A 27,797-nucleotide genomic window follows, 5' to 3' on the forward strand; every position below is an offset into this window, starting at 1 on the left:
GCCTTGCCCAGGCCAGGCCCCAGACACACACCAGGGGGTTGGAGACTGCATTGTGTGAGGGCAGGCATAGCTCTTTCAGGTGTGAGTGACCACTCCTTCCCTCCCTCCCAGCACATATGGCTCATCAGGATATGCAGGCTACAGCCCAGCTCCCTTTTTGTCACTGTCTAGAGGAGAGGTGCAAACAGCCCAACTGTCAAACTGACCCAGACAGGGAATCCACATACAGGCAGAGCCACAGAATGGTTTAAGCAAGAAAATGCTCACTTTCTAAAAGTGGCATTTTTAAACACACAATTTAAAAACATCCTTTACCAAAAGATGTATTTTTAAATTGTGAGTTCAGAGACCCCACATCCATATTTCTATCTGCTCCCAAAGGGAATCTGCACTTTCATAATATATATGTTCGATGGCATGTGTAGCTGCAGATACACATGCTGTGCACAGTCCGCCGTCTGGTGTTGGGCTCGGAGTGTTACAAGTTGTTTTTCTTCGAAGAAGTCTTTTCGAGTCACGAGACCGAGGGACTCCTCCCCTTTCGGTTCCATTGCGCATGGGCGTCGACTCCATCTTAGATTGTTTTTTTTCCGCCATCGGGTTCGGACGTGTTCCTTTTCGCTCCGTGTTTCGGGTCGGAAAGTTAGTTAGAATCTCAGAAAAAAACGCCGGTATTGTTGCGTTCGGTATCGGGTTAGTTAGAACAAATCGACACCGAATTTTGAAGAGCTCCGTTGGCCCTTCGGGGTAATTTCGATCCCCCGTCGGGGCCTGGTCGGCCCGACCGCGTGCGACTTCAAGACTGATGGAACGGACCCCGTTCCGATTCTGTCCAAAATGCCATAACAAATATCCGTATACGGATCAGCATTTGGTCTGTAACTTGTGCTTGTCCCCCGAGCACAAGGAGGATACGTTTGAGGCCTGTCGAGCGTTTCGGTCATGGAAGACGCTGAGAGACCGAAGAGCCAGAAGACAACAAATGGCATCCACGCCCACAGGTCCACATCGGTTCGAGGAGGAAGAAGAAGAAACTTTCTCCATCCACGAGTCGGATTCCGAAGAACTCGACGCCGAACAAACGTCAACCGTGAGTTAGACGTCGAAAATTAGGACTCAAGAAAAGTCCACAAAAGCCCAGGGGACGCCACCGCCGACAGGCCATGGCTTAACCCAAAAACAAGGTGACCGAGCCAAGGCACCGAAAACGGGCATGCTGGTGTTGAAGTCATCCGACTCCGGTCGTGATACCGCCACACAGCAACCTCGGCACAAAGACGGCGCCGAAAAGATTCGGCACAGAGACACCGATCCGAAGCAAAAGAAAATTTCTTCGGAGCCGAAAAGGACTTCCGAAAAGATTTCGGTCCCAAAATACCCAGCCTCGGAGCCGAAAAGTAGTTCCTATACAGAGGAACAAGGGCTAACCACCCAATTACATAGCTTTGGAGAGGACCTTCAAACTGTGGAACATGACCACACACAGAGAAGGCTTCATATCCATGAAGATACAGGGAAGATAACCACTCTTCCCCCAATCAAGATCAAAAGGAAACTTGCCTGTCAACAAGGGGACAAGCAACCACAGGCAAAGGTGGCAAAGAGAACAACCCCACCACCTTCTCCACCACCATCAACACATGCATCACCAGCAACCACTCCACCACTAATGCACTCACCAGCTCATACAATGAGTCAGGATGACCCCGATGCATGGGATCTCTACGACGCTCCAGTGTCTGACAACAGCCCAGACTCTTATCCCACAAAGCCTTCGCCACCTGAGGACAGTACATCTTATACACAGGTGGTCGCAAGAGCAGCCGAGTTTCACAATGTATCATTACATTCGGAACCAATTGAGGATGACTTTCTCTTTAATACCCTATCCGCAACCCATAGCCAGTACCAAAGTCTTCCCATGCTCCCAGTAATGCTAAGACATTCGAAACAAATATTTCAGGATCCAGTTAAAGGCAGGGCCATAACTCCAAGGGTGGAGAAAAAATACAAGCCACCACCCACAGATCCTATATATATTACAACACAACTGACACCGGACTCAGTAGTTGTGGGGGCAGCTCGTAAGAGAGCCAACTCTCATATCTCAGGCGACGCACCACCTCCGGACAAAGAGAGACGCAAGTTTGATGCTGCGGGTAAAAGGGTTGCAACACAAGCAGCAAATCAGTGGCGTATTGCCAACTCTCAGGCACTTTTGGCAAGATACGACAGGGCTCATTGGGATGAAATGCAACATTTCATCGAACACTTACCCAAGGAGTTCCAAAAAAGAGCGCAACAAGTGGTGGAAGAGGGGCAAAGTATCTCCAACAATCAGATACGGTCTTCCATGGATGCAGCAGACACAGCTGCAAGGACAATAAACACCGCAGTCACAATAAGAAGGCACGCATGGCTACGCACTTCTGGGTTCAAACCGGAAATCCAACAGGCTGTGCTCAATATGCCGTTTACTGAACAGCAATTGTTTGGGCCGGAGGTAGACACTGCCATTGAGAAACTCAAAAAGGACACCGATACAGCCAAAGCCATGGGCGCACTCTACTCCCCGCAGAGCAGAGGCACATTTAGGAAAACACCTTTTAGGGGAGGGTTTCGAGGTCAACCCACAGAAGCCACAACCTCTCAAACAAGACCTACCTACCAGGGGCAATATCAGAGGGGAGGTTTTCGCGGACAATTTAGAGGGGGCCAATTCCCAAAAAATAGAGGAAAATTTCAAGGCGCCAAAACCCCTCAAACTAAACAGTGACTCACAAGTCACACACCCCCATCACATAACACCTGTGGGGGGAAGACTAAGCCAGTTTTACAAACTTTGGGAGGAAATAACAACAGATACTTGGGTACTAGCAATTATCCAGCATGGTTATTGCATAGAATTTCACCAATTCCCTCCAAACGTCCCACCGAAAACACACAAGATGTCAAAACAACATAAAGATCTTCTAGGACTAGAAGTTCAAGCACTGCTACAAAAGGACGCAATAGAATTAGTACCAATTCAACAAAAGAACACAGGAGTTTACTCACTGTACTTTCTAATACCCAAAAAGGACAAAACTCTGAGACCAATACTAGATCTCAGAACACTAAATACCTACATAAAATCAGACCACTTTCACATGGTCACGCTACAAGACGTAATCCCACTGCTCAAACAGCAAGACTACATGACAACATTAGATCTAAAGGATGCGTATTTCCATATACCAATACATCCTTCACACAGGAAATACCTAAGGTTTGTATTTCAAGGAATACATTACCAATTCAAAGTGTTACCATTCGGAATAACAACTGCGCCAAGAGTTTTTACAAAATGCCTGGCAGTAGTAGCTGCGCATATCAGAAGGCAGCAAATACATGTGTTCCCGTACTTAGACGACTGGTTAATCAAAACAAATACGCTAAAACAGTGCTCACAGCACACAAAATATGTCATACAAACCCTTCACAGACTAGGGTTCTCCATCAACTACGCAAAGTCACATCTTTTACCGTGTCAAACGCAGCAATACTTAGGAGCGACAATCAACACAGTAAAAGGGATTGCCACTCCAAGTCCACAACGGGTTCAAACATTTCACAAAGTAATACAGGTCATGTATCCAACACAAAAGATACAAGTCAGAATGGTAATGAAACTACTAGGCATGATGTCTTCATGCATAGCCATTGTCCCAAACGCAAGGTTACACATGCGGCCCTTACAACAGTGCCTAGCATCACAATGGTCACAAGCACAGGGTCAACTTCTAGATCTGGTGTTGATAGACCGCCAAACATACATCTCGCTTCTATGGTGGAACAGTACAAATTTAAACCAAGGGCGGCCTTTCCAAGACCCAGTGCCACAATACGTCATAACAACAGATGCTTCCATGACAGGGTGGGGAGCACACCTCAATCAACACAGCATCCAAGGACAATGGGACATACATCAGAGACAGTTTCACATAAATCACTTGGAAATGTTAGCAGTATTTCTAGCGCTGAAAGCATTTCAACCCATAATAACCCAGAAATACATTCTTGTCAAAACAGACAACATGACAACAATGTATTATCTAAACAAACAAGGAGGGACACACTCGACACAGTTGTGCCTCCTAACACAGAAAATATGGCATTGGGCGATTCACAACCATATTCGCCTAATAGCACAATTTATTCCAGGGATTCAGAACCAGTTGGCAGACAATCTCTCTCGAGATCACCAACAAACCCACGAATGGGAAATTCACCCCCAAATAATAAACAATTACTTTCAGATTTGGGGGACACCTCAAATAGATCTATTTCCAACAAAGGAAAACTCAAAATGCCAAAACTTCGCATCCAGGTACCCACAAGATCAATCCCAAGGGAATGCTCTATGGATGAACTGGTCAGGGATCTTTGCATACGCTTTTCCCCCTCTCCCTCTCCTTCCATATGTAGTAAACAGGTTGAGTCAACACAAACTCAAACTCATACTAATAGCACCAACATGGGCAAGGCAACCTTGGTACACAACACTACTAGACCTGTCAGTAGTACCTCATGTCAAACTACCCAACAAACCAGATCTGTTGACGCAACACAAACAACAGATCAGACATCCAAATCCAGCATCCTTGAATCTAGCAATTTGGCTCCTGAAATCCTAGAATTCGGACACTTGCACCTCACACAAGAATGTATGGAGGTCATAAAACAAGCTAGAAAACCTACCACTAGACACTGCTATGCAAACAAGTGGAAAAGATTCGTGTATTACTGCCAGAATAATCAAATTCAGCCATTACACGCATCTCCAAAAGATATAGTAGGATATTTACTACATTTGCAAAAATCAAATCTAGCCTTCTCTTCCATAAAGATACATCTCACAGCAATATCAGCTTACCTGCAAATTACTCATTCAACTTCACTATTTAAAATACCAGTCATTAAAGCGTTTATGGAAGGCTTAAAAAGGATCATACCACCAAGAACACCACCTGTTCCTTCATGGAACCTCAACATTGTCTTAACAAGACTCATGGGTCCACCTTTCGAGCCCATGCGTTCTTGTGAAATGCAATACTTAACGTGGAAAGTTGCATTTTTGATTGCCATCACATCTCTAAGAAGAGTGAGCGAGATTCAGGCATTTACCATACAAGAACCATTTATTCAGATACATAAAAATAAAGTGGTTCTAAGAACAAATCCTAGATTTTTACCAAAAGTTGTCTCACCGTTCCACTAAAATCAAACGGTAGAATTACCAGTGTTCTTCCCACAACCAGATTCTGTAGCTGAAAGAGCACTACATACATTAGACATCAAGAGAGCACTAATGTACTACATTGACAGAACAAAACTAATTAGAAAAACAAAACAACTATTTATTGCCTTTCAAAAACCTCATACAGGAAATCCAATTTCAAAACAAGGCATTGCCAGGTGGATAGTTAAGTGTATTCAAACCTGCTATCTTAAAGCAAAGAGAGAGCTGCCTATTACACCAAAGGCACACTCAACCAGAAAGAAAGGGGCTACCATGGCCTTTCTAGGAAATATTCCAATGAACAAAATATGTAAGGCAGCAACATGGTCTACGCCTCATACATTTACCAAGCACTACTGTGTAGATGTGTTAACTGCACAACAAGCCACAGTAGGTCAGGCTGTACTAAGAACATTATTTCAAACTACTTCAACTCCTACAGGCTGAACCACCTCTTTTGGGGAGATAACTGCTTACTAGTCTATGCACAGCATGTGTATCTGCAGCTACACATGCCATCGAACGGAAAATGTCACTTACCCAGTGTACATCTGTTCGTGGCATGAGTCGCTGCAGATTCACATGCGCCCACCCGCCTCCCCGGGAGCCTGTAGCCGTTTAGAAGTAGATCTTAAACAATTGTACATTTGTAAATATATTACTTTAACCTTTATTATGTACATACGTATTCATTCCATTGCATGGGCACTATGACTAACATACACAACTCCTACCTCACCCTCTGCGGGGAAAACTATCTAAGATGGAGTCGACGCCCATGCGCAATGGAACCGAAAGGGGAGGAGTCCCTCGGTCTCGTGACTCGAAAAGACTTCTTCGAAGAAAAACAACTTGTAACACTCCGAGCCCAACACCAGACGGCGGACTGTGCACAGCATGTGAATCTGCAGCGACTCATGCCACGAACAGATGTACACTGGGTAAGTGAAATTTTCCATATTTTTTTATAATCAAATTTTTATTGTTTTGAAAAGGTACAAATAAGGAAAACAAATAACTAGCAAAACTTGATCTCTTTCACACCGGTTGGACAATATATTCTGGTCTGACATTTCAATGTTTCAAACATCTGTAAGAAGTCACTTCGTCACAGTTTGCCAGGGTAGAAACAAGGTAAGAATAACAAGGGTATACATTTGTTCTAAGCCCCTTATCTTAGCTTAGGAGTCCCACCCATTTCCCCCATATTCTTTCATACTTGTGAGGGCATCCCCTTGATTCATACACCACTTTTTCTTGGGCTGCACACCAGTCCACCCCCTTCCTCCATTTCTGAAGGGAAGGACCTTTGGTGCTCATCCAAGCGGCTGCTATATCTCTCTTTGCTACCGCAGTCGCCGTTCCAACCAATGTTTTATCTGTTCTAGATACCTCCATATCACTCATCATCCCCAATAGTATTGTTTTAGGAGTCAGTACCTGTGGTGATCCCAAGGCTTTATTCAGCTCCTGGTTTATCCCCTTCCAGAACCTCTGAATCATTGGGCAGGACCATATCATATGATAGAAGTCAGCTTTGTCCTCTTTGCATCTTGGGCACCGACTAGAGCCAAGGGCACCCATTTTGTACAATCTGTTTGGAGTCAGATATGCTTTGTGAAGGAAGAAGAATTGAGTCACCCTTAACCTCGTCGACACTACCAGCGTTCGGGGGGCCATCAGTGCCTCCACCCAGTCTTCCTCTTCAAGTGGACCCACCCATTTCTCCCACCCTTTCCTGAGATGATCTAGATCCCCTGGAGCGTTTGTGATCAGCATTCTATAGATTTGAGAGACCCCCTTCCTCCCCAGGTTGCCCATTAGTGTTTTGGCTTCAACCAGGTTGAACTCTGGTATATGGGATAGTTCTTTCAAGTGCCTAGTGAGGGCATGTCGGAGCTGGAGATATTTAAAGAATTGTTTCGGGGATAGTTGGAATTCTTGCTGCATTTCATCAAAGGACTTCATCAAGCTTCCTTTCCATACGTCCCCAACCAGGGATATTCCCAGTGTGTCCCAATTCCTGAACCCCTCCAACTCGGCCGTCTCTCTCAGCCATCTGCCATGCCACAGCGGTGTTTGCCGAGTGACCACTTTGCTCCAGCCAGTATGCCTTAGAGCCGCTCTCCATGCCAAAAATACCGCTCTGGTGATGGGCTCTAGATTCATGGGGATTGGGGCCCCATATAACACATCTAGGATATGGGGATATCCTAGGGCGTCTAATTCTACCTGATATGCTGGATCTGACCAGCCTCCGTTGAACCAGTCATGCACCACCAGGAGCTGTATTGCCAGGTAGGGGTCAACCATGCCCAACCCCCCGTCATGTATGTCTCTTCAGCAGTTCCGGGTTGCTACTTTGTCTCGTTCCCCCCCACGTGAAGGGGGTGGTGATTCCGTCCAGTTTTTTAAACCACGAGCGTGGAATGCTAAATGGTAAGTTCTGGACCACATATAAGAGGCGAGGTAGGATCATCATCTTGTACAGGGCAATACGGCCCAGAATATTCAGAGGTAGAGAATGCCAATGCCCAAGGTGTTCCTGTATACGAGACATCAGTGGGTTTAAATTCAGGGACCAGGACAACTCAGGGAGCAGTGCGACCCATATCCCCAAGTATTTAAAACGTAACCGACGCAGTGGAACCGCCTCTAGCCAGTCAAAGCAGTCTCTCGACTGCGTCAAGGGGACCAGCACCGATTTGGACGGGTTCATTTTGAGCCCCGAGGTTTCTTCGAAGTGTCGCAGTAACTGGAAGCTTCGGGGTCCAGTCACTCCCGGGTCCGCCATGTATAGCAGGACATCGTCCGCGTATAAGGCCACTCGATCTTCATAAGAGGGGCCCCATCTCCATCCCTGGTAAATCGGATCATCTCTCAACATTCCCGCCAAGGGCTCAATGGCCAGAGCAAAGAGGAGAGGGGGCAGCCCTGTCTCGTTCCCCGCTGTATCGGAAAGGCCGAGGACAAGACTCCATTGACCCGCACCCGCGCCATGGGTCTGGTATACAGGGCCTGGACCAGTCTACGAAACCGTGGCCCAAAGCCGGCCCGCCGGAGTACCGCGAAAAGGAATTCCCAGTTCACTGAGTCAAATGCCTTTTCAAAATCGATGAATAGGAGAGCTAGTTGCTGGGGTAAGCGGTGTCGCCCTGCAAGAGCCACTTGGAGCATTCGTATACAGTGGCGCGTGCTACGTCCGGTCATGAAGCCGCATTGATCTGGGTGCACCAGTAAGGGCATCACCCTTTTGAGGCGGGAGGCCAACATTGTGGCATAGATCTTTATTTCACTATTAATGAGAGATATGGGTCTGTAGTCTGCGCAGGAGAGGGAGGGGGGTTGGGTCTTAGGCAACACAACAATGGTGGCAATGTCTAGACCGTCCGGGAAGAAGCCCTTTTGGTCCACCTCAGTATAGAGATTCATGAGATGGGGGACCAGCTCCTCTTTGAATCTTTTATAGTATTCTGGGGGAAACCCATCAGGCCCTGGAGTTTTCCCCACCCCCATTGCCGCTATGGCCTCGTTAATTTCCGCTTCCGTGAACTGTTCCTCCAGAGCCCGAATGTCTACTGTAGGCAGAACCGGGAGTGACGAGTCTGTCAGGGACCCGTCTGGGGAGTCCCTAACCTCTGTACTTGTGGCTCGGTATAGGTTCTTATAATATTGGGCGAATGTTTCGGCCACCTCCTGGAGCTCCACCACTCGTTCCCCCCGTTCATTGTCTATCTCAGGGACGATTCGGGGAGCTTGTTGTTGGGAAACCAACCAATACAGTAGTTTCCCTGTTTTATTACCCCAACCGTATACTCGAGCCGTGGAGGCGCGCCACATGTGTTTTGCCGTTTCTAGAGATAGACTGCGTATTTCTTCCTGAATCAACAAGAGGTTTCTGGTTATTTGTTCGTCTGAGTGAGATTCCTGTTCTCTCTCAAGAAGAGTGGCACGAGCCTCCAGTTGTGTGATTCTGGAGTTTCGGGCGTGTTCTCGAGCACGGATCAGGCCCTTGGCTATCCCTCTCATTACTACCTTACTTGCAGCCCATAGGATTCCTGGTGATCTCACTGAGCCCTCATTAGTGTTGAAGTAGTCGCGCAACGACACCCTTAAACTATCTACCACTTCTTCATCTTGCGTTTAATCTCCATATGGGGCGGATCAGCGGGTCAGCCAGGCCCATCCTAAGCCGAACCGGCGCGTGGTCCGAGATCCCACGCGGTAGGATCTCGATGTGGGTGAGGTGCCCACAATCCCTGACTGACACAAATACCAAGTCTATTCTGGACTGTGTGCCGTGGGCTGCCGACCTATGCATGAATTGTTTGCTTCTCGGGTGCCACGCCCTCCATACATCACAGAGCCCTGTTGATGCCCTCCACCCTTCCAGACTAGCGGACAATGCCTGTCTATGCGCCGAAGGTCCCCCGCTTGTATCTAGATCTGGGTTTGGGACTGCATTGAAATCGCCCCCTATTACCGTTTTCCCGGGGGGTAGTTCTGCTAATAACCTTGTCAAATCATCTAGAGTTTTACGTATCACGTTTGGGGGGGCATAAGCGCTCACAATATTCATTTTCTGGCCTTCTATCAAGCCTGAGATTGCCACGTACCTCCCTAGCGGGTCTCTCCATTCTTGTCTCACCACCAGGGGTAGGGAGTGATGTAGCAGTACAGCAACCCCCCTCGAGCCTCTTGTAAACCCTGCATGGAATACCCTGTCAAATTCCTTGCGGGCTAAGAAGGGGCAGTGATTCCTCAAGAGGTGTGTTTCCTGCATCAGAAGTATGTTAGGATTGTGTCTATGAATGTAAGTGAGTACTGCTGATCTCTTAATCTTGTCAAGGAGCCCGTTGACGTTCCACGATATTATGTGAGTCATCCCCCTTCCTTCCCTCTCCCCCATCCCTGTCCCGACCCCCGCAGTTTCTCCCCTGGATCCTTCCTAGTGTGTCTGTGTTTGAATGTCCTATTACTATTGTTCCCTGCCGGTATTGGAGACCCTAGACCTACATTAACTATTCCGAACAATAACAACAGCTTGTTGGCTGGATAGAACCAAACATGTTCCCCAACTCCCATCCCACCCCATACTTCCCCCCCAGAAGCATCTGTCGCCCAATACCAACAGCCCGTTCCCAAACATAACGAGCTGCTAACTGCTAGTGTCTGAGCTATTGTGGACCCCTCCATTTTTGCGGATTAAGAAGTGCTTAAGTTTTGTAATGCTTGACTCCAAGCTCGATGACCATCTCCTTGGTCTCTGGCCTTTCAGGTCTATCTTTCCTCTCTCTCCGGAGGAGGACTCAGATCACTGGACTCTGTGAGAGATCCGATTCGTCCACTGTTCTGGGGAGCTGTTCTCCAGGATCCGGGGGGGTCTGATTCATTTCTTTGTCTCTCTGTCTCACTTCTACCCCATGCCTTTGGGTTGATTCCTCAGCGGACCCTCGAGGGGAACCCGAGATCGTCTCCCCCCCTCCCCGCGCCTCCTGGAACGAGTTCTTTGGCGAGACTTCCGGGGCTGTCGCTGCCGGATGCTCCTTTGCTGACCTGAGAGTGCCAGCCGTCGTTCTCCCTCATTGGGACCCATCGGGACCTCTTCGGTCAGCCACCTCCAGGCCTGATCTGGGGATTCAAAGAAGTGGGTCTTGTTGCCGAGAACCACCCTTAGCTTAGCCGGGAAGAGAAGACGGTACGGCACTTCCATCGCCCTTAGTTTTTGTTTTATTTCTATAAACGAACGGCGTTGCATTTGAACGTCTTTGGTATAATCTGGAAACACCATAACTTTGGATCCATCACAATGCAGTTCTCCTTTTGTTCTTGCCGCCTGGAGTATCGCATCTCTGTCTCTGAAGTTGAAGAGTCTAAGGATCACTGGCCTCGGTGGAGAGCCTGGTGGGGGTTTGGCTTGTAGGGCCCGATGGGCACGTTCGATCGCAAACCAGGGTGTCAGAAGGTCCCGGGGCAGCCAGGACCGGAACCAGTCCTCCAGGAATATGGCCAGAGAGGACGCGGCTGTGTTTTCGGGCAGTCCCACGATTCTGAGGTTGTTGCGGCGGGATCTATTTTCAGCATCCTCTGCCCTTCGATATAGTTCCGCTGTCCGGGTTGTTAGAGTTGATACATGTTCTTTGAGGGTCGCCAGCTCGTCCTCCACTGTAGAGATCCTGGACTCTGTTTCTGCAATCTTCGCTGTAGCATTGCGAAGGTCTTGGCGCACCAGGGCCACGTCCACCCTCACTTCCCCAATTTTGCCCTCCACCGCCTCTTGGGAGGAATGTATTGCTTGAAGAATAGCTGCCAGATCACTGTCCTCGGTTTGTTTCCCATCACCATTTCCGGTCTTTCGGTCCTCTTTCGAGGCTCCGTTGGGCCCCGTGGCGAATTGGTCAATGCGTGTTTGCGGCGGGGCGGGTTTGCCTATCTTTGCCCATTTAACTACCTTGTTGGGCCAGCTTGCGGGATATTTCCTTGCCGCTTATTCCTCGGTTTCTACCGGGGTGCCCATTTCTGCCCTTGTGCTCACTTCTGCTGGTGTGTCCTAATTCATCTTTCCGTCACATGGGCCTCAGTCTTTCTTTATGTCAGCCTTACCGAAAGGCTCTATTCATCGCCTTGTCCACCTCTCAGTTCTTTATTTCCTTGTGACTGAGGATTGTTAGTCACGAAGGGGGGGGGGGGGGAGGAAACGATAATTCACTCTCCCCTTGCCCCTAGGCCCCGGCGTCCTCCCCAGTATATCTCGAAAAAAGGGGGGGGGGGGTGGGGATGGGGGCCCGGCTCGCGGCCGCTCACCGTCACGAAGGGGACGAGGAGGAAGCGATGAGAAGGTCCCCGTTATCCACCTTCGTCCTTCAGGGTGCTCTCAGCATTCCCGGGAACTCCAGGCCTGTCTCAGTCCCTCTGGTTCAGTGCCGCTTCCCGCCGTCCACGGGGGAGCGGGCCCTCCCTAGCCGAGGCTTCTTGGCTCCACTGCCTCTGTCTTCTACGCACCTGTCAGTTGGGCTCGAGGCATCAGAAGCCGAGGGTCTCCTTTCTCCCCCCCAGCCTGCCCAGCATCGTCGGACCAGTGCGCCATCTTTGGCTTTTCCCCCTCAGGCCAATCACCTCCGACCGCCACCGCTTCACCGGCGGCGGTTATGCGTTCTGAGCGCCCGCCATTTTGCTTGCGGGACGCTCCGTCCGATCTCCGCTCTTCCCGGGTTCTCGAACACTGGACCACGACTCCTCTGCTCCGGAGGTTGCCCCGATCCTCCTCCGTCTCATCCCTCCTCCGGGTAGGGCCAATTCGTGCACTTTTCCTGAGCGGATGACGGAGGGGTCCGGAGCACCTTTAAGGTGCAGCCACCATCTTGACGCTCAAGCCACGCCCCTCACTTTCATAATATTTAAAGGCAACCCCCATGTTAACCTATTAGAGAGATAGGCCTTACAACAGTGAAGACTGAATTTGGCAGTATTTCATTGTTCGGATATATACAATACATTAGTATATGTCCTAACTTAAACATACACTGCACCCTGCCCATGGGGCTACCTAGGGCCTACCTTAGGGGTGCCTTACATGTAGGAAAAGGGAAGGTTTAGGCCTGGCAAGTGGGTACACTTACCAAGTCGCACTGGCAGTTGAAAACTGCACAGATGAACACTGCAGTGGCAGGTCTGAGCCATGTTTACAGGGCTACTAATGTGGATGGCACGACCAGTGCTGCAGGCCAACTAGTAGCATTTGATTTACAGGCCCTGGGCACCTCTCGTGCATTGTACTAGGGACAAGTAAATAAAATATGCCAGTCATGGAAAGCCAATGACATATATATTTTACATAGGAGCACTTGCACTTTAGCACTGGATAGCAGTGGTAAAGTGCCCGGAGTATCAAAAACAGCAAAAACAGAGTCCAGCACACATCAACAACCTGGGAAACAGAGGCAAAAAGTTAGGGGAGACCACGCCAGGGATGCCAAGTCTAACACTCAGGTTTTGCTGGAACTAGATCATGGGTACACCATGGTGCCCTTGGACTTGCAAGATCCATACTTTCATTTGCTGGTTCTGCAGCCTACCAGAAAATACTTGTGGTGAGTGCCACCAACTCCCAATTTGCTGGCCTCCCCTTTGGCCTGTTGGAGACTCATTTATATCCATACCTTGACGATTGACTGCTGAAGGTTGGTGCTCGCCACATCTGGTGCTGGACCACCTGCAAAGTACAGTATTGTTGTTGTTCTTTCACCTGTAGTTCTCCATCAGTGGGTCACATCACACCTTCAACCCATCCAGCTCTCCTCCCCTTTCCACCAAAATCCCTTCATTAGTAAGATATCAAACCGTTGAAAGCCTTTCCTTGCCTGCAGAGAGTCCAGCACATTCAGGTTAATATCCCAGTATTTCAAGCAAAACATCTTCTTTCAGAGTTAACAGTTTTGCAGCGGTTGATCCTGTTGGTGCTTTTTGCTTATGACACGTGGACCGGCCAGTTAAGCTTTGCCTTAGATGGCTGCTGGGATTGTCTTTCAGACAAAGTCCACATCTCAAGATCAGGCTTCTTGAGATCTGTGGTGGAGAATGACAGCAGTATGGCTTGCAGAAGGCTTATCTGCCTGCTTCTACCAGTTGTCACAGTGGTGACTGACGTATTGTCCCTCAGATGGGGCCCACTTGGACGAAGTGGAGATTCGGGGTCCTTGGTTCCCTCTGTAACAGTGCTGCAACATAAACTTGTTTGTGCTCCTTCTGATGGCAAGTCATCTGGGATGCTCCCTCAAAGTCATTGCGGACAAGCTAAGCAGGTGTTAGCTTGCCAAACACAAGTATTGTCTTCACTTAGAGGCAGCCTTGGAGATCTTTGTCTAATAGAGCATGCCTCGAGTGGACCTTTTCTCCAACAACGCTCTGTCCTGCCTTAGAACCCTGCAGTTTCCTTCTAGATCTTGTTGCACAAAAACAATGCATATTGAAAAAAACCTCACAGATTGGAAGACTTGCACTATTCGCAATCACATCTGCTTCTAAAGACGACTGATTGCTGCTTAGTATATCCTAAATGTATCCAGCATCACTTATAATTTGAAGACCTTCCGAATCTGATCATCTTCTATACGCAACAAACACACCTAATAATAATGTATACATGGTCGTTTTCCTCTTCTGTGTATTTTTACAGGGTCCTTCAAGTGTTTTACGCAATTATTTAGTTTCCCTACCCAGAACAGAAGCACCTGCTCCTTCTTTTCATAGGTTTTTTAGGACCGTCGTTTTGCAGTAACTGTATTGATTTACAGACACTCTCATTTCCTGCAAAAAGCTATATGTTGTCATGCTGCAGCAAAACAATCCACTATGGTATTGCTGGTTAGCATGCACCAGCAAACTCTACACAATATGAAAATGGTGAAAGATGAATTGTAAATGAGTTGTATATTTAAGGATGCTAAAATACGTCGAAGTACGTAGCATAGGGACAATTTAGGCTTTGCTAGAGATTTTAATGGTACAGTATTGTTGGACACACTAGTGGCAAACCGCTATTGCTGCAACATCCGTGACAAAAACGACAGAAATGCACAAGAAATCGTGCAAAGATGTACAGTAGAATATCTATGCTAAACAGCAAATCGCCTCAACGTAATATGCATTTTTGTATCAGTCATTGTTTTTTGTTCCAAAGGTAACTGTAACTCTCTCATCCTTTTGTATTGCAGTTGTATAAAACATATTTTGCTGGATTGGGTTTGCCCTTCTTAGTACAAGCACACTAAAGATTTTACTTAAAATCTGTTTGAATCAAATATAGTGTACCCCAGCTCACCTGTAATTGCATATAACATATTCTCAGTATGTTGAGTTAATGAAAAAGTGAAAAAGCAAAAGTACATCTGTGTGTAGAGTATATACTTATGAGAAATATTTTGTTTCTAGGATGGCCCTGGCTGATGGAAAAAGAGCTACCATTCTCGATCAAAAGTGGGCCAAGGTGAGTTTTAGTGCTCACTGACCAGATATACATACAGAGTAATGTGATTCATTGCATTTAATCAGAATGTTATGTCATTAACGTTGGTGCTCAACTGGGTTGACATGACACTATGAGAACTGTAGCAAGTAGTTCTAGTGTTGGTCAAGTTGTCAACCTCCAGGTTACTGTGGTTTTGCTGTCACATATTTGAGTTTTTTTTTTTACTTTAGATACTGTCAGATCTCTTTGGGATATATGGGGCTCAGTGCAAGCATGGATTAATGGGCTTTAACCATAGTGGTGGGGGCCTTTTACCACTGGTGTCCTGAGGTCCATAATGTTATGCTGCAAACCCGGTAAAGCGTAGTCATACCTCACTTTGAGAGTCACGGAAGAGAGAGCAAGCTGTCCAAGGTGTCTGAAGGAGGTAATGTGGAGGGGCAACTGGAGACAATCATAGCAGGTGAAACAGAAAATCCGTAGCCCATCACTTTTCTGTTAAGAAAAATGCAACACTTTAATTACACCAAAATGTAATCTAGGAAAGATAGCACTACTATGATGCACACTACAGTATGTATGAGATTCACTACTCATAGAAACATAAAGGGGGTGATTCTAACTTCGGCGGGCGGCGGAGGCCGCCCGCCGAAGTTCCCCCACCAAAATACCGCTCCGCGGTCGAAAGACCGCTGAGGGTATTTTGGGATTTGCCCTGGGCTGGCGGCCGCCAAAAGGCCGCCCGCCAGCCCAGGGCAAATCAGCCTTCCCACGAGGACGCCGGCTCAGAATTGAGTGCAGAATTGGGTGCAGTGGCACCCGTCGCGTATTTCAGTGTCTGCATAGCAGACACTGAAATACTTTGTGGGGCCCTCTTACAGGGGCCCCTGCGGTGCCCATGCCATTGGCATGGGCACTGCAGGGGCCCCCAGGGGCCCCGCGGCACCCCCTACCACCATCCTGTTCCTGGCGGGAGTCCCGCCAGGAACAGGATGGCGGTAGGGGGTGCCAGAATCTCCATGGCGGCGGAGCGCGCTCTGCCGCCATGGAGGATTCTGCAGGGCAGCGCGAAACCGGCGGGAGACCGCCGGTTTCCCTCATCTGACCGCGGCCGAACCGCCGCGGTCAGAATGCCCTGCAGGGCACCGCCGGTCTGTCGGCGGTGCTCCCGCCGACCCTGGCCCCGGCGGTCTCAGACCGCCGGGGTCAGAATGACCCCCAAAGTCTTATATCTAAGTGCAGGTTGAGACTCACCATGATGTAGTGAAACAGCTTTCCTGTAGTCTGTGACCCGTAGGTGTAATCTTAAACTATGCAGTTCTTGTATGTGGTGTCGGAAACTGAAATTTTGTTGCCCACTTTTTGCCCGCTTTAGAACTACTAGATGCTGTTTTTTGTCTCTGACAGTGCACTGAGGCCTGCTGACCAGGGCCTCTAATGGCTTCAGCATGTCGTATGCCACCCTAAGTGATCCCCACACAAATTACACACAGACTGCTATTGCAGACTGCATGACATGGTGCAAACCATGTTTGAAAATATTACACTTCTGTGTGCCATACCAAAGACACTGCATGGGCTATATGTAAGTCAGCCCTACAACCGGCTTTGGAGCCCTAGGCAGGGTGCATTATGGCATATGTGAGGGACCCGGTAATATCTAGTACCATTGCTGGATATTATAAATGAGCAGGGAAGCCATCTTAAGGTATGTACTGGGCACTGGTCAAAACGAGTTACCAAGCTACATAATGGCTTCACTGAAACCTATTGTATTAGACATCAAACGCCTTGTATTAATAAACCCACACTGATTCCAGTGATGGATTTATTGATACATGCCACCAAGAGTACCACCTGAAACCTACTAGTCCTCTAGTGTGCTGGCTGACTGGTACAGTCCAGGCTGCTGTAGGAAAGTGCCCCTTTGTGTCTTGGTTACCCCCACTTTTTGCCTGGTATTTGATGCAATTTTGACAGAACTACACTGGGTTCCTGCTAACCAGGTCCCCAATGCCAGATCTCTTTCCATAAAACTGTGCCCCAATTGACAATGCCTTAAGCCCTCCTGTAAGTCCCTAGTAAATAGTACCCCTAATACCTAGGGCATGGGGACTAAGGAGAGTCACTAAGGTTTGCAGCATGTATTGGGCCACCCTAAGAGACCCCTCACCACCTCGTTGCAGGCTGCGGGACATGATGCAGACAAAATTGAAAACACGACATGGCACACATCTTGTGTGCTATGCCTGCAGACACTACATGCAATATAAGTATGTCACCCTTACAGCAGGCCTTACAGCCCTAAGACAGGGTGTATTACACTACATGTGAGGACATATCTGCATAAACCGATGTGTCCTCAGATTCTTAGACATTACAAGTGAACACAGAAGCCATCTTAAGGTATGTACTGGGCACTGGTCAAAACAAGTTTCCCAGCTGCATAATGGCTTCACTGAAGCCTATGGTGTTTGGTATCAAACATCTTGTATTAATTAATCCATACTGATTCCATTTGGAACCATTTTTAAGCTCTTGCCCACCAGCATAAAGATCTCGACACTCAGCCTTTACTGCTGGGCACTCTCTCCACTGACACAATGCTGCTCAGATGCCAGAGACGTCACTTCAGATGAGGAAAACTGCATGAAGCGTCATCAGGTCAGGGTAGGTTCCACTCTTGTTGCTCTACTCCCTGTTGAGTTCATGATGTTTTGCAAGATTAAGTATTGTTGTGGGGGGGGGGGTGTTCACTGGCGCTCATACATGTCACATGGTAGACAGCCATGTTCCCAGGATTATTTAAATAAGTCTACTTTGTGTATCATCTTAAAAATTAAAGTCCGAGATACTTGTCATTGTAAAAGATGAATACAAAGTTAATTTGTTCCTGTCAGACGTAAGTGTTACCACAGTGTATGTAATTTTATTTTCATTATTTTCGTCAGGGTCACTATCGATTTTGTGATGCTCTTTTTGCACTTGGTGAATATATGGAAGCTCTGCAGGCTAATTTAAAAGCTCATAAACTGTGTGAGGAAGACCAAGATGGAATAAAGGAGCTAACTCAGCAAGTTATCAAATTTAAACAAGTGCTTGAAGAAAAACAAGGTACTTTTTCTTGTGTATATATCTGATACAGAACACTACTGTTTGGATTGGACATATTTTGTCTGATTATGCATTTTCTCTCTTTGAAGCTGCAGCTGAAGCAGGCATTTCAGATTTTCAGATTCCTTCCCAAACGTAAGCACTTCTCAAACTAAAGTATTTGCAACATTTGCTGAAGTACAGTGTTATTGCTAGTAAATTCTTTGAGAGCTGACCTGTTAAAAATATGGCCTGGTATAATGTTAAAACCAAGAGTTGCATCTACAACATTGTTAATGTATAAATACATATTAGCAGATTATTAACCAAACATTTTTAACATAAAAAAATATTAGCAGATTATTAACCAATCCAGTGAATAATTGTATTTAGTAGATTTTCTGTGGTTGACTTTTACACAAAGTTGTCGTAAATTTACTATGAAATCTGTTTATAGTGAGCCTAGCTTTCTCGGTTATAAAACATTTTTTTTTTTTTTAAGTATGTTTGATCTTAGTAATATATGCATACACCCTTCCTCCCACTCACCCACAAACCATGGACATACCCACCTGGCCACCACCACTAATTCTTATTCTACTCCTCTATTTCCACTCCAGGTAAGACATTTTAAAGATACTGAGAAGGAGTTTTAGTTAATGGTAGGAAACTAAGAGATACAACTTAACAGTGTCATTCTCTTAGGTGTTTATGAAATTTCCTCTGAATACTAACCTAAAGAATTAGAAATATCTGTTAGAGACATCTAGCTGCAGATGCTAGCCTGGATCCTGAACTTTTTTTTTCCCCAGCACATCTGCGCCTCGGAAGAGAGTGTCGTGCGACTCCATACCAACTTCAGCCACCGGACATGACGTCAACGGAGTTCATATAACCTCCTCTTCAACGCACCAGTGTTCATTCCTTCTATTCCATGCTTGCAACGCAGATTCGGTAACTGTTTGTTATGCCGTTTTCGGCCTACTTTGACATCTTCATCGACGGAACAGGGTGTGTTCCCTTTCTGTCTTCGAGGTTTAAATCCTGTGGATGACAAATGTCAGCCACGGACCCCCACTCGATTTGTATGTGGTGCCTGGGTGAGCACCACAACTCAGTAGATTGTGACTCCTGTCGCCAACTTCGGCCAAAGGCACTGCGGGTGCACCATATGAAGCCTATGGCTGTTGGAGTCTTCTCAGACTTCCCGTCCACCTTGGTCTCTTTGTGATGCTAAGGTCTGTTTGCAGGCCCAATCAAGGAGTCATTCTTGTGGACCTGATCTCCATCGACTTCACATAGTAAGCGGACGAAGTTGAGACAGTTGCTGGTTTCACCATGTACGACCTCCCGCCACTCCTCGGACTGAGTACACCTTGTGTTTCCTTCTCTATTCTGGGGCCAAGGCAACTCTAACCCATATGCATGAATTTTATGAATTACTTCACGCTATCTTTGAAAAGTCACCTTTCCCTGGAGCATCGTTTGGCCCCAAGGAGGTGCAAGATGTCTTGACTGTGTCCCCCCCGGCGGGTTTGTGCTCAGCAGTTAGGCCTTCAGCTTCCACTTCCAAAGCCGTTATGGAGCTGGTGTACAGCCCTTCGTGGTTCCCACCTTCGGCAATGGTATCCAATGATTGAAGTTGTGCCCCTCTCCCCTTCTGATGTCAAGATGGCATAATAACAGCGCTGGTTGATGTCGGGTACGGTGCTGGTCATGCCAGTCATGCTCCCACAGTATTCTGGGGAGTCTCCTCAAGTTTGTCCTTCAGAGGGACATGGTTTGGAAGGTGCTGAGGAAGAGTTGGGGTTTTCACACTATGCTCAGCCTCCTATGGAGGACTGTTTGTTGGCTAATCTGGACAGCTAGTGGCTTGAACTCTTCTCCAGCCTCGGGCCTTGCTACGTAGGCGAGTTCCTTACTAGCTGATGTGCTAAGGAGAGTTGCTCAAGTTTTGGATCCGACAATTCCCTCTGAGAAATTGGCTACTGATCATCCGATTGACTTTCTCCATCACGGCCAAATATGGGTGGAGCTGGTACTGCCTTACAGTGAAGCCCTACATTATATTTTGTTAGGGGCTTGAAATAAGCCTGATACAGAGGCCTCGGTTGATCGGGCTATATCTCACAGGCACTAACCAGCCCCTGGTGATCAGGCCTGCCTTCTACAACATCCTACTCCTCATAATTCAGTGGTGCAGGCTGTTTTCGCATCATGTAATATCGACTCATGTTCCGCCTGATAGAGATGGTAGAAAACTTGATACTTGTGGCAGACAGGTTTTCTACGCCACAAGTTCTGCTCTGCACTCTCTTAATACGTTTTGCGTTCTTGGACGTTTTTCCCATTCATTATGGGACTTATTGGAACGCATCTTGCCTTCATTGCCGGATGAAACCCGGGATGATCTTGTCCCCTTCATCCGAGATGGCCAGCAGGCAGCTAAGTTAGTCATTCATTGTGGTATGGACACCACTGACTCTGGCCATGGCCTTTTTAATTGGCACTATGTCACCGTGCCTGGTTATGTGCCGATGGATTTTCAGAGACTGTCCAAGCCACTTTGATTGACATGCCTTTTGTTGGTGCCCATTTATTAGGCACACATGCTGTAGGAAAGTGCCCTCTTTCTTGGCATGGTTACCCCCGTTTTCTGCCTGTTGTCAGAATGTTTGACTATGTGTACTGGGTTCATGCTACCCAGGACCCCAGTAGTTTTGCTCTCTCCCCTAAATTATACCTTTTTCTTCCACAATTGGCATACTGGTCCCCGCATGTAAGTCTCTAGTATAAGGGACCTAGGTACCCAGGGCATTGGGGTCCCAATGGATCCCTATGGGCTCCAGCAGTTATTCTGCCACCCATAGGGAGCCGATGCAAAGGGTTTAGCAGACCTGCCATTCGTGAACCGGGTGCACGCACGCAGCTTCACTACAGGTTACTACATCAGATCACTGTAAGTCACCCCTATGTTGTGCCCTCTTAGCACAGAGGGCAGGGTGCAGGTACCTATTTGTGAGGGCTTGTTGGTGGAAATCCTGCACCGACACCCATCTGAAATCTTCCTTCCCGGGTGGGACATCTTCTGCCTCCACCTGGAACTCTTCACTGGCTCCTGGGCTTCAGTTCTGATCTGTGCTTCAGATCCGTTGACCAACTCCTGTGTCCACAGCTTGGTGGGTAGTACTTCCTACTCATCCTGGACTCCACTGTGACTCTTGGACTTGGTCCCCTCTCTCCACAGGTCTTCTTTCTTCAGGAATCCATTGCTGGTTTTCTTGCAGTCTTCTCTGGGTGTCTTCTTTTTCTTTTTTTCCTCCTTTTGGGTGGTTTGGGGGAAAGTCCATTGTTTTACTCCTGCATTCCTGGTCGCTGTGGGCTACTGTGTTACTTACCTTTGTGGTTTTCACTCCACACATCTTACTTACCTAGGTGGGGGTACCTTGTTCGCATTCCATTTTTTTTAGTGTTTGGTTTGTGCTCCCCCTAGGGTCATTATTGGTTGTTACTGTTTTCTAACCTTTTCTATGCCTATTTCTGATTGCTAGTTTATATTTAGTGTATTACTTACCTCCTAAGGGTGGGTCACCTGTCTAGTGATTTGTGATAATCTGTGCCAAAAATGAAGTACCTTTATTTTTTTGTACAACTGAGTCTTTTCTTTCATGTGTCTAAGTGCTGTGTGACTACAGTGGTATTGCATGAGCCTTGCATGTCTCCTAGATAAGCCTTTGGCTGCTCATCCACAGCTACCTCTAAAGAGCTGGGCTTCTAGACACTGCCTACACTTCACTAAGAGGGGATACCTGGACCCTGGTATAAGTTGTGAGTACCTTGGGTACCCACCACACACCAGGCCAGCTTCCTACACATGCTGACTCTGCTTTAAGACATTTTCAAGACTGAAATTCTGAGTGGAACAGCAAACTAGCATTGTTCTTTGATACACTGTACCTAGCCAGTTCCTACCATGCTAGATTATATGGGGGACAGTTCTCACAAATGAGCCATGCTTGGTCAGTGCCTGTGAGTTTTTTTCTTTCCTGTGCCTGTTCCACCTAATGATAGCTCCTGGTGAGGTGTTCCTGCTTTCTGCAGAATGTATTTATTCTTACACGGTCAATGACAAGTTATTTTTTGCCCTCCATGGGGTATATTTAGGAAGTTGGCTCTGTATATAATATATCAAAATGAGATATAGTGTGCACAGAGTCCAGGGGTTCCCCAGAGGTTTAACAGAGGCTAAAGTAGATAATACTAATGCTTTCTTTTGTGGTAGTGTAGTCAAGCAGTTAGGCTTATCAGAGGGTAGTGCAAAGCATTTGTTGTGCACACATGGGCAATAAATGAAGCACACACTCTATGACTAACTCCAAGCCAAGTGTTTTATATAGCAATAATATATTTTGTTACTTTATTTCTAGAACCACAAGATTCAGTTTGCAGGTAAGTACATTTGTAAGTAAGTATCCAACGTGTGTATGAACACCACTTTGTTTCAATTTGGCAAGTTAAACTGCTTTCAAGAAAATAGCAAATATTTGTTTTAAAAGTATATACAGTGCAATTTTCAGAAACAGTTCTGGGGGGAAGGAAAGTTAGTACAGTTTTTAGGTTAGTGCAAGACTTATACTTCTAGTCTGTGGGCATTAGGATGTCCACAGGTTGGGGTTCAAGTTAACCCTATACACCCACTACCAGCAACACGGGGCGGCCAGGTGCAGAGGTCAAAGATGATGCAAGATTTAAAATGGAGTCCTATAGAGACTGGGAGCACTCGGAATCAGGCCTGTGTGCTGGTAAGTACTCACATCTTTGGAGGGCAGACCAGGGGGGCTTATGTGAGGACCAGGGGAGGCCACAGGTTAGCACCAACCACTCACCCTCAACGGCGCAGGGGTAGTCACAAAGATGCTACAGGATAGGTCCAGGGGGTCGGGTCTGGAAAACTACAGGCTGGAAAAGGAGGAGGGCCATCTGCTGGACATCGCTGGACCAGTTGTAGAATTCCCCAAGGCCAGGGGGCCGCGGGTGCAGGGGTACCTTTGGGCTTCGGTAATCTCCGTCCGGTTCTCTCGCGGTCAGGGGGGTCCTCCGAATTTATCTGCAGGCATCGTCGTGTTGGGCAGGAGGGGTCAACCCAGGGTGGACAGTAGGTCAGAATCACCAGGGTACCAGCTCTAGTTGGTTGGGCCACCTGGACACGGGCCATGGGCGTCAGGTGCAGAGTGGGCAGACTTGCGGATCTGGGGCGGTTCTGGAGTCCTTTGCTGGAGTTTCTTTCTGGACAGGGCCGTTGTCCATGGGAGATCTTGGTCCTCTGTGGTTCAGGCAATCCTCTTGAGACTTTAAAGAGGTTGCTGGTCCTGCAGGATGCGTCGTCCTCTTGTAGCAGGGCTTCTGAAGTTGGAGGAAGGCCTCTAGGGCTAGGGCCAAGTCAGTGGGAGCTTTCAGACTTCTCTGCTGGTGGTCAGCTTAGCAGTCCTTCTTTCTTTTTGTTGTCTTTTTGAGGTTGCCAAGAATCTGATGAGCTAGGTTCAGGGGAGCCCTTATGTCCTGGATTTAGGAGTGTTACAGGGGTCAGAGGGCAGTAGCCAATGGCCACTGTCCCTGAGGGTGACTACACCCTTTGGTGTTCACTCCCTTTGAGAAGGGGGACACAGACCTAACCCTATTGGCCCCTGTCCTCCAAACCAAGATTGATTATTTTGCAAGGAAGGGGTCACTTCAGCTCTGGACACCTTAGGGGTGGTCCCAGCTGAAGTGGTCACTCATCCTTCTTTTGCCTAATTTTCCCGCTGGACTTGCTGCCAAAAGTAGGGCTTTGTCTGGGGGGGGGGATTGGGCATTTCCACTAGCTGGAGTGCCCTGGGGCACTGTAACAAGAGGCTTGAGCCTTTGAGGCTCACCGTCAGGTGTTATGGTTCCTGGAAGGGGAGGGGGGGGGGTTCGTTTCTGGCCACAGAGAGCACAAAGTCAGAAATTCATCTGAAAGAGGCAGGCTAGCACTGTCTGGCCAGTCCTGCACTAGAAGTTTGGCTAAAATACAGGGGGTGTCTCTATAATGCCCTCTGGGTGCATTTTTCAGTAAATCCAACACTGGCATCAGTGTGGGTTTATTTTGCTGAGAAGTTTGATACCACAGTTTCCAGACTTCAGTGGAGTCATCATGGAGCTGTGGAGTTCGTAGTGGCATACTCCCAGCCCATGTACTTTATATGGCCACAGTGCATTTACAGTGTCTGTGAATGGACTTCGACACTGTAGGGGGCATATTGCTCATGCAGCTATGCCCTCACCTGTGGTATAGTGCACCCTGCCTTAGGGCTGTACGGCCTGCTAGAGGGGTGACTTACCTATGCCACAGGCAGTGGTTTGTGGGCATGGCACCCTGACAGGAGAGCCATGATGCCTTTGTCTTTTTCTCCCCACCAACACACACAAGCTGCAATGGCGGTGTGCATGGACTTGGTGAGGGGTACCCTAGGGTGACATAATACATGATGCAGCCATTGGGGACCTTCCCAGACCACAGGGCGCTCGGTACCATGGGTACCTTTTACAAGGGACTTAACTGTGTGCCAGGGGTGTGCCAATTATGGGAACAATGGTACAGTTTTTAGGAAAGAACACTGGTGCAGTGGCCTGGTAAGCAGGATCCCAGCACACTCTGTCAAGTCAACATCAGGTAAAAAGTGCTGGGTAACCATGCCAAAAGGGGCCCTTTCCTACAGTATATATTACCTTAGGACCCTACAGGGTTCTCATGCCTGCTGCTTTCAGGCAACTTTCCTAGTGGTGTTTTGATAGCATTGCGCCGATTCACTGTTGCTTTGTTCCCTATTCTACAATAGATGGTGCAGAAGTGGTAGATTTACACTCCAGGTTTGTCCAAGACAGCTCTTCAGCTGTGTATCCTTTTTTGTTTTTTTAATGACACCCTGATATACAGGTCTTAACATTTTCTTTACTCTGAGGAAGAGTTTGGGCTCAAGAGTTGATACCTTCATGGTATGTGCCTTACTCTAGGTGGAGTATATTTTTATATGCTTGGTGAGCATATTTCTATATATATAGATATATGTCTCTGCATAGGAGCTCAGCTTGTGATTGTCTCCGCTTGAGAGTTCAGCTTGTGATCCTCTCCGCTTGAGAGTTCTCTCCTCTGTACTGTGTTATTTTGTCTAACTTAGTATCCCTTTTGGGCAAGTGTTGAGATTAGCAGCTCCAGCTCTCAGAGTATTATTTCCCTTCTGATAAGGGAGTGTATTTAAATACACCTTTTATTAATCATGGTTATTATGTAGCTCTCTTTTACTTCTATGTGGTATTTGTGGGACATTCATCAGTTGAATGATATTCCATTGATTGGATTACACCCCATTGAGGTTTTCTGTCTCAAAATGTCTTCTTGTGTTTGCAAATAAGGTTGATTGTGACCTTCATTATTCGTTTATAAATTTTTACCCTTGGTAGTACGTGCATTATGTTGAGTGATGCATGACATTACTTATTATTCATAGTGAAAGTTCTCGACTTTTGCCAGATACTGTACATTGTACACCAGAAGGTTATTATCTTGTGGGCCTTAAGATACTATGGCCCTCATTCTGACCTTGGCGGGCGGCAGAGGCCGCCCGCCAAAGTCCCGCCGTCAGATTACCGTTCCGCGGTCGAAAGACCGCGGCGGTAATTCTGACTTTCCCGCTGGGCTGGCGGGCGGTCGCCTTCAGACCGCCCGCCAGCCCAGCGGGAAAGAGGCTTCCACGATGAAGCCGGCTCGGAATCGAGCCGGCGGAGTGGAAGCTGTGCGACGGGTGCAGTTGCACCCGTCGCGTATTTCACTGTCTGCGCAGCAGACAGTGAAATACATGTAGGGGCCCTCTTACGGGGGCCCCTGCAATGCCCATGCCAGTGGCATGGGCACTGCAGGGGCCCCCAGGGGCCCCGCGACCCCCCCTACCGCCATCCGGATCCCGGCGGTCCGACCGCCGGGATCTGGATGGCGGTAGGGGGGGTCGGAATCCCCGCGGCGGTGCAGCAAGCTGCGCCGCCGCGGAGGATTCAATGGGGCGGCGGTACACTGGCGGGACCCGGCCAGTGGTGCCGGTCCGACCGCGGCTTTACCGCCGCGGTCGGAATCCCCATTGGAGCACCGCCGGCCTGTCGGCGGTGCTCCCGCGGTCCTCCGCCCTGGCGGTCAAAGACCGCCAGGGTCAGAATGACCACCTATGTGTTTCTGTTTGTAAGGTTCTGTCATACAGCCATTACAGTTTTGGGGATATTCTATACCGTTGTATAGACATAGTTGTTTTATACATGTTCTTCCTAGGATTGTCATGCTTTTATGGGTCTCTAAGGAGACGTAGTCTCTCGATCAATTTTATTTATTCTATTGTGAAGAGTGTTATTTTCTGGACTATTTAAGGGTCTGCTTTTCAGAAGAAACTTTCCTTCTAATGGTGTACATTTTCTTCTCTATGGAGTTGTTTATATTTGTTTGTACATGAGTGTTTGCCTCTTACCTCCTATTTTTTGTAGAAGACTGTTATTACTATATTAAAGAATCGTTGCTCTCCAAGGTGAGAAATAAATAAATCCAGTATTTGTAAACTGCCAAATATCCACCCTTAAGTGTCTCAAGGTGCCGAAATTGTCAAATATTGTCATCATTCAACTGACTCTGGTTGTTGATAGTTTGGGTTTGCACTTTAGGGAGTGTTTTCCATAGATGGAATGCACACAATCAGTCAGCAGCTTTTTATTATTCAATCTTTTAAATTCTCCAGACTAAAGGATTGTCTGTAGCAAGGTCTCTATTCATACAGTAACACATTCTATAATTGTTTTCCTCCAGGTCATCAAGGTTCTGTTTCATATTTATTACCTTTTTAAACCTTATACTCCTGTTAGGGCATTAATATATTTTGATATACAATTGCTTGATGGTAGTGTCTCAAGCAATTTGTATTACTCTTGTCGATTTGGATAGCTGTTGCTTTTCTAAGTGGTATTGTGTCCTCTGTAAGTTTAATACTGTTGTATCAGCATGGTCTGACTGTTTCCTCATCTTTAGTTTTGTATCTAAAAGTAATAACTTACTTTTATTAGCACATAGGTGTTCAATTATTTACTCTTATGGCTGTGTATATATATTTATATATATATATATATATATATATGTTCGATGGCATGTGTAGCTGCAGATACACATGCTATGCATACGTCTGCCATGTAGTGTTGGGCTCGGAGTGTTACAAGTTGTTTTTCTTCGAAGAAGTGTTTTCGAGTCACGGGATCGAGTGACTCCTCCTAGGCTCCATTGCGCATGGGCATTGGCTCCCTGTTAGATTGTTTTCCCGCAGAGGGTAAGGTAGGAGTGATAGAGTATAAAGAAAAGAGATGTCCATGCAAATAAATATATATATATATATATATATATATATATATATA

General features: G+C 47.3%; 1 protein-coding gene across 4 annotated transcripts in view; it reads left to right on the forward strand.

The window, feature by feature from the left end:
* The window catches only part of LOC138248711 (E3 ubiquitin-protein ligase TTC3-like), a 1,399,506-nt gene that overhangs the window by 172,085 nt on the left and 1,199,624 nt on the right, over positions 1–27,797 (forward strand). For 3 of the 4 annotated variants that reach the window (XM_069202543.1, XM_069202544.1, XM_069202547.1), the window contains exons 11-13: positions 15,212–15,266; positions 18,200–18,362; positions 18,452–18,497. In XM_069202543.1, coding sequence (XP_069058644.1) covers positions 15,212–15,266; positions 18,200–18,362; positions 18,452–18,497 — 264 coding nt within the window. The remainder of the gene's footprint in view (positions 1–15,211; positions 15,267–18,199; positions 18,363–18,451; positions 18,498–27,797) is intronic. The other variant, XM_069202546.1, reaches the window with a different exon arrangement.

The sequence above is a fragment of the Pleurodeles waltl genome, chromosome 8 (genome assembly GCF_031143425.1).
Source record: "Pleurodeles waltl isolate 20211129_DDA chromosome 8, aPleWal1.hap1.20221129, whole genome shotgun sequence".
NCBI lineage: Eukaryota > Metazoa > Chordata > Amphibia > Caudata > Salamandridae > Pleurodeles > Pleurodeles waltl.